The sequence below is a fragment of the Cydia amplana genome, chromosome 7 (assembly GCF_948474715.1).
Source record: "Cydia amplana chromosome 7, ilCydAmpl1.1, whole genome shotgun sequence".
Classification (NCBI taxonomy): domain Eukaryota; kingdom Metazoa; phylum Arthropoda; class Insecta; order Lepidoptera; family Tortricidae; genus Cydia; species Cydia amplana.
The window spans coordinates 10,078,623-10,086,406 of NC_086075.1; the positions used below are offsets into that span (position 1 = coordinate 10,078,623).

General features: G+C 37.7%; 2 protein-coding genes across 2 annotated transcripts; one reads left to right on the forward strand and one right to left on the reverse strand.

Annotated features, from left to right (window-relative positions):
• The first annotated feature begins 750 nt into the window (after positions 1–750).
• Positions 751–2,503, forward strand: LOC134649457 (ommochrome-binding protein-like). The gene is made up of 2 exons (XM_063504213.1): positions 751–790; positions 1,634–2,503. The coding sequence occupies exon 2, from the start codon at positions 1,634–1,636 to the stop codon at positions 2,459–2,461; it is 828 nt and encodes a 275-aa protein (XP_063360283.1). The 5' UTR covers positions 751–790; the 3' UTR covers positions 2,462–2,503.
• A 4,202-nt stretch (positions 2,504–6,705) lies between these two features.
• On the reverse strand, positions 6,706–7,576 carry LOC134649852 (ommochrome-binding protein-like). Its single transcript, XM_063504688.1, has one exon. The coding sequence runs from the start codon at positions 7,539–7,541 to the stop codon at positions 6,711–6,713; it is 831 nt and encodes a 276-aa protein (XP_063360758.1). The 5' UTR covers positions 7,542–7,576; the 3' UTR covers positions 6,706–6,710.
• Positions 7,577–7,784: the final 208 nt, after the last annotated feature.

Sequence of the window (7,784 nt, forward strand, 5' to 3'; positions counted from 1 at the left end):
TTTGTTTTATTAAAATACAGTGGATTACTTTGATTAAAAACTTTACTTCATGATTAAACTTAGTTTATACGATTTCGAAAAATTGCCAGAGAATGTAAAATAATTAACTCCGCTAATTGTTCCACTTGCACAGAGTGTTGTGAGATTTCTGTAATTAAACCTATTCATTGAAAAGGGTTGTTCAGAGCTCATTCGAAATTATTTAAGCCCTAGGGGCCCTAACTAGGGGTCTAAACTCATTGGTCATTAATTATCATATTATTTGAGTTTTTGATTAGTTGATGATTACTTGATTAGTCTATGAATGAATTAAGGGAATCGGTATATTATACGTACGTACGTACGAACGAAATTAATAACGGTTTAAGAGCGATACAAATGGTTTTTGGAAACCGGTTCCGATTTCTGGGTATATATACCTACTTACTCTAAAATTTAATTAAAATGCCGATTTTTAAACAGCCAGTTTCAATAAATCGCTTACTAACAAGTAGGTAGCAAATGACGCATGACACGATAGACGATAAAAGTGCAATCAACTTTGGCCCACAAAAACATATTAAGCCTTTTAACAACATATCTGTTTAGTAAATAATAAAATGTAAAATTAAATGGACCTCGGTCGCTCTTCTAAGAATAATATACAAGAGATCCTAGTGTTTGAACTAATAAAGAAGTTCATGAAAAAACAAGATCCCTAATGGCAACATAAGAGACTACGTATATATAGGAGTTTTATACGATATTACGTACACTGTGAACTGAACGGCAATAGGGAACGGACAACAAGGTGAGTTTCCGTGTATTAACATTAATTACTTTTCCTGTTGTGTTCATATATTCCACAATTTACTTAATTATGACTTATTATTGACTTGGTTTATGAGACATGGGACTTTAAGTAATTGACTTGGTTTATTATTTGAAATTTCAAATTACCAGAAAACTTGAATACTTATTTGAAATTTAAGTTAAAACATCAGACCTCCTTTTATTGAAATCATGCAGTCTTAAGATGTAGAGCTTGACTTTCAGTCCCACTTTACTACTGGCAAATAGTCTCCTTTTAGATTGGCATTGTTTTTCTGGTCTAGAATAATAAGAAGAATTTAAATTCAGTTTTAAAATAGCTTAGTATTCACTGGCCCTCACTTTTATCCCATGTGTTTTGTTTTGGCACTTCACAAACGGTCGAGTTCACAAACATCATTATATAAGCCAAGGGTCCAAAATATATTAACACAACCTTATTGTCAGTAGATTAATTTATATTTCTATGTTCTAATGAATCTTATAAACCGCAATGTCTATAAATATACATACATGTATATTTAGGGACAGTCTGACATAGATCGACGTAGACCCAAACTAGGTACCCGTTTAAATCACACCGTGACACGATAAAGGTGACAGTCCATATCCAACCGCAGCTGCACTACTGCTCATTTTACTATGGAAATTGACAGTAACAGCGACGCGTTCAGTACCAGTAGTGCAGCTGCGGTCAGAAATGGAATGTTACGCTTACTTTGTGTAATAATAAAACTCAGAAGAGTAAAGTATTATTTTGATCTTCCTCTGAGGCTACATGTTGAAAAAGAAGTGTAACAAAGATCTTTTATTTATGTTTCAGATGAAACTTATAATAACATTGGCGTTGTTAGCTGTAATTCACGCTCATATTATTAAGCCAGCATGTGACCTGATCTCCATTCAAGACATCATCTATCAGAAGGAGGTGCTGAAAGAAAACGTAAACGACCCGTACCAGATGGCCATCGACTATAACACAAATACGCTCTTCTTCAGTCATTCAAGAACTAATCCAAAAAACAACGAAGATGTATTTGAGTCTGCATATTTGAAACTGGCGACTAACGAATATAACATCATCCCTGGCATTATAGGCGGATTTGCCGCTGCTGTTGACAACAACAAGCACAAAGTATATCTCGGTGGAAGAAACGGCATCTACGAGTACGATTACGAATCAAAAAAAGCAATTAATGTCAACCCCAATGGATACAGCGTTTGGCAATTATTTTTCAAGGACAAACTTTACTACACCGCCTATCCACAAGAAAGAGTGTACACTTTTGAAGGTGGCAAATCGCTAATAGTGCCTGACCTGAAGCGAACTATGGTACAGCTAGTAGCTCTCGATAATAACTACAATATGTATTTCTCCAATTCTTCTGGTCTATTTTGCTTAACTAAATCTGATAAGAAAATTGATGCATTGGGTGAATATACCATTAATAGTTTCACGGCAGACACAAATGGTAATATACACTTCTCGACGCCTTCTGGTTTATACAAAATAGATAATAACCAGAAGGTTAATAAACTAGTAGATCTTGACGACGTTTTCGGATTGGTTGTCGATGGAAAAAATAACTTCATTTACGGGACCGGAGATAAAATTATTAAATTATCACCGACCCAAAATAAATGTTTGTAGAATAGCAATAATGAGTAATATATATATTACCATTTTATTACGATATGCATTGCTTTTTCAATGTCTTAAAGGCTGTTCTTCTTCAACCCTTAACCAAATTTTGCGAGGTGATATACTTACATATGAATAAGCCATATTGAAAACAACGACATCTGAACTGGCGTAATGTATGAAACAACCTTTTTTTTGCGATATCATGGTTATGGCCTCACATTAAAAGCTGTCGCGGTATGGTTAATAAATTCAAACGCAAAATATGGGTAAGGGTTGGAAAAACATCCCGTTTATACTGTAAAAATATTGTACTAATTATATTTACTTATGCTTTCCACACTATTATGAAATATGTCTATCGAAATATATGAATAAACCGAAAAAATGTTTCATTTCCGAGATAAAGGGTCTTGACAGAGAGAAGGACGGACAGACAGACGGACGGACAACAATGTGATCCTATAAGGGTTCGGTGTTTTCCTTCAGTGGTAAGGAACCCTAAAAATATTCCAACCAGAAAAAAAATAAGACTAAGGTATAAACGGCGTACCATAAAAGACGGGTGCAGGTGGTATAGAAGTAAAAAACTGTAAGTACCTACCTAAGTAGCCACAGAGCGCAAAACATTAATATAATATTCGTTTGGAACTGTTGATAGGTACCTTTACCTACCCTCACCTTTAGGCCCCCCCCCCACATCTAGCGTCTCCCGAACGTCGACGCCTCACCAACGCCCGCGCGGCGTCGACGCCGCGCTCCCGCAGCGCCGACGCTACGCTGCGGTGCCTCTCGAACGTCGACGTCGCAGTGACGTCCGCGCGGCGTCGGCCGGCGCCGCGGCAGCGCCGCGCCTCCTCGATGTCAGTGGCGGCTGTCGAGCGTCGGAGCGTCTGACTGGATGTTGGTCGCCGCTGCGGGAGCGCGGCGTCGCCGCCGCGCGGGCGTTGGTGAGGCGTCGACGTTCGGGAGACGCTAGATGTGGGGGGGCCCGTATTTGTACCGACTTCTGTGTTAAGTATAGAGTTTATATAGATATATGTATCTATTTATGTATTGTCCAAATATTTATAAATAAACATGTCCCGGTTTTATAAATAAATTACAGTGTCAACTGCACATTCTGTTGTATTCTGCTTCGGTTTTGTTTTGTGTATGTTTTAAGTGTCAATGGGTACACTGAAAATCAGCGTCGTAACACAACTCATGTGCTATGACACATGCTGAGTGTTATCCTTTTCTGGAACCCCTCGCAGCACCGTTACTTACCTACTAATTTACCTAGATTTGAGCCTATTTTAGTGTTGTTGTGTATGTGTGTTTCGAATAAAGCATCATTCATTCATTCATTCAGGTACCTATTTATTTTCCGTTTGAATGTGGTACTCGATAAAGCAAATATTATTACATATTTAACTACTAAACGACCGCGAAAGTAAACTTATTTTATTTGGCGGCGGGTGCTATTCAGTGAAGCGAAAAATTGAAAGCCACGTGGTAAATGAAGGGACCAATGACACGTGCGGATTTTATTCCCCCAGCTACGGGGGGAGGGGGGGTTCGGGCGACTTGGAAAGTTAAAACAGAACAGATAGTTGGAAAGTTGAAGGATACTCTTAAAGTTTACACGTATTTTGAGTAAATCGATGATACCTACAGTGAGTGGCCGCGGGAAAGTATCTTGGGCGACCCACTGCCCTAACATATTATTATTATTATTAGGAGCCTGTAATGTCCCACTGCTGGGCAAAGGCCTCCCCCCACTTTTTCCAGTCTTCCCGATCCTGTACAGTCTCTGGCCATTCCTTTAAAAAGGAGTCTAGCTCGTCTCGCCATCGCCGACGTGGTTTGCCAACTCCTCGTTTTGAGCTGGGCTGCCACTCTGTGGCGATCTTGGGATCTAACATATATGGGGCATTATCTATGAGAAGGGACCTTATTGTCGATGGCGCTTACGCCGCACAGCGTCGCGCGGCATTGTATTTATATCGGAGCATCGTTAATAATGGCGTAAGCGCCATCGACAATAAGGTCCCTTTTCATAGATAACGTCACATATATGCCTCCATACTACATTAGAATATAACCTGTTGAACTACATTTTCAAATTGATGTTACGTTACAGGTTACAGTTAGTTTTTTTTAATTATTCGACAGTGAGATTACTTCACTTAAAAATTCGAATAAAATGGTGCATTAACATTTTATAAAAACTTTACGGCATAAAATTTCAGACACGTGAAGCTGAGTTCTCGGAAGTTCCCGCGCTCGGAATAACTTAGGAGTTTATCGCCAGAAACTCATTCACAGGAGCAATGTAATTATTACGCGTTACGAATACTCTATTTTAGGTACACTTAATGGTCTCTAATAAGGCCGAATAATTAAAAAAATCCGGTCAGGTGCGAGTTGGACTCTCCCACCGAGGGTGTCGTACCACATATTAGTACCACTAATAAGAGTATTAACCTAGACATACCTACCTACCTATTATACAAATATACTACTACTGTGTACTACTTATAGTTTATAATTAAGTGAATAATTAATAAATAATTAATATTGTCCTTCGCTGCCTGAAACACAGGGAATCCTAGTTCAGGTATTTGTAAATCACTTGTCTTTATAAATTCTTAGTCTTTAAGAGCAACCACTGTACTATACTTTTCTCAATAAATTATTTGTATTTGTATACCCATTTATATTTGTATGTCCGTTTTGTCTGTCTATACTAGCCTATATACTGCCTGACTTCGGCAATATCATAGGCCTCCTTTTGTTTTGTCTATCTATACTAGTAGGGTTTGCACGACGGATCCGAAATGTATGGGAAGATCCGCGGATCCGGATCCAGATCCGGATAATTGCATACATTTCGGATCCGGATTGCAAACCCTATATACTAGCCTATATCACACCTCGGACACTGGCGATCAAATGTATGAAACAAACAGCCTAAGCTCGTGTAGGTGAACGCGAACCATGCTTGTGTGAGTGAGATAAGACATTGTAGCCTACAAGATTTGTAGGGTAACTGTGAGGTAACCGAGAGCGGGTCTCAGCGGGTGGGCGGCACTTTCAACGGGAGGCAGGGAGCGTCCATACTGTATGCTAGTACTCTTTATTATACTGTGCCTATATACTGCCTGTCTTCGGCAATATCATAGGCCTCCTCGTCCTCTACATTCCTCTAATAATCGTTCCACCTGCATCCAGTTATCACAAGCTTGCAACTATTATTGTCGTCTTTCCATCTCTTGCCACGACGGGTATTCGCAGATTTCCACTTGAGAGTACATCTCGCTCAGCGACTAGAAATAGGATACCCCTTTAGAGCATGGTATATTATTATAGTAAAATTAAAAACAAGCAACACTGTAGTCTCGTCCCTATCGAATCAATCTATGAAAACAGGACGACACTACAACATTGCCACTTTTTAATTTCTACAATTTCTTGTCGGACTGTAATCGTCAGGTAAATTATTTCTTACAAAAATAGTATATAAATAAAACATTTTTCGGTATAATTATTTATTAGTTAATTACTTTGAACACTACATACTTATGGTAGGCAACATGATAATTTGTGGAGTATTTTTGATATTTCGCTGATACCTGTAAAATGTCTACCGCTTTGCGCGCTAAAAGTTGAATTAAGTTTAATACAAAATTAAACTACAATTGATTTCAATTCAACATAATTAACAAACGAAAACTATATTTTTTCAGTCATGAACAATATGGCACCATTTCCTTTATTTAAAACAGACAGAAATAAAAAAAAAACGTCGATCTTAAGCAGCTCTATGTCTCTTGTGTTATGGAAAAATGTTGCCAGTGTTTAAAAACCGATGTTCAATATTTACTTTACCGGATTTGAGATTTACATATCATTACCTATTGGTGCCATGTTCGTTATAGTGATGTTTGCTATAATGTTTTACATGCTGGTATGTTTTACAGCCCTATTACTATTATCAAACGAAACTAATCTTTAAAATTTCGTGACAAAGAAAATGTAGTAGGTACATGGAGGTACTATCGGGACTGCATTGCATCAGTGTTGTTTAAAACGTATTATAAACATAATATTATTGTTCCGTCTTAATCGTCTTAGATAAAGCGTCCCACTCTATTACATGATAATGGAAAAAGACGGAGACTAAATCAATAGTCGTTATGTTTGCCGAATTTTTCACTGTAACTAGTTAATTACTAAGAGCGAAAACTGTGTGTGTGTGGATAATTTAGTCACTTTAAAAACAATGTTTTTTAGTGGTAGGAGTCAATCTGATAATTTTATCTCCTGACCCGTAAATGAAGTTATTATCCCCATCGACAACCAATCCGAAAACGTCATCAACATCAACTAGTTGATGTACATTTTTGTTATTATCAATATTATAAAAACCAGAAGGTGTAGAGAAGTACAAATTACCATTTATGTCTGCTGTGAAACTGTTAATAGTATATTCACCTAGTTGGACAATTAACTTGTCAGATTTATTCAAACGAAATAGACCAGATGAGTTGGAGAAATACATATTGTGATCATTATCAAGAGCTACTAGTTGTACCATCGTATCACTCAGTTCAGGTACTATAATTGAGTTGCCACCTTCAAAAGTGTACGCTCTTTCTTGTGGGTAGGCAGTGTAGTAAAGTTTGTCCTTGAAAAACAATTGCCAAATGCTGTATCCGTTAGGGTTGACATGGGTTGCTTTGTCTGCCTCGTTATCAAACGCGTAGATGCCGTTTCTTCCACCGAGGTATACCTTGTGGTTAGTATTGTCGACAGTAGCGGCAAATCCACCAATGATACCAGAAATGATGTGAAATTCGTTAGTCTTCAGGTTTAAATACGCTTGCTCAAACACATCTCCTTCAGTAATTGGATTAGCTGCTGAATAACTGAAGAAGAGCGTATTAGTGTTATAGTCGATGGCCATCTGGTACGGGTCGCTTACGTTTTCTTTCAGCACTTCCTTCTGATAGATAGTACTTTGGATGGAGATCAGGTCACATGCTGGCCTGATAATATGAGCGTGACTTACAGCCAGCACCGCCAGTGTTATTATAAGTTTCATCTGAAATATAAACGTAAATTACTTAATAACTTAAAGTCCATTTGATATTGTAGAAAATACAGCAAAGAAGGTAGGTTAGGTAGGGCGAGTGGAGAATAATGTTCGTGTTTGGATTTGAAAATCACCAATATTCCTTACTTCATTTGTATGAAGTTGGTTCAATTGGATAAGTAAATTATCCAAATAAGTAAATTCCTAATACAAATAAATATTGTAGAACGAGTTTATGTACAATATGAGTTA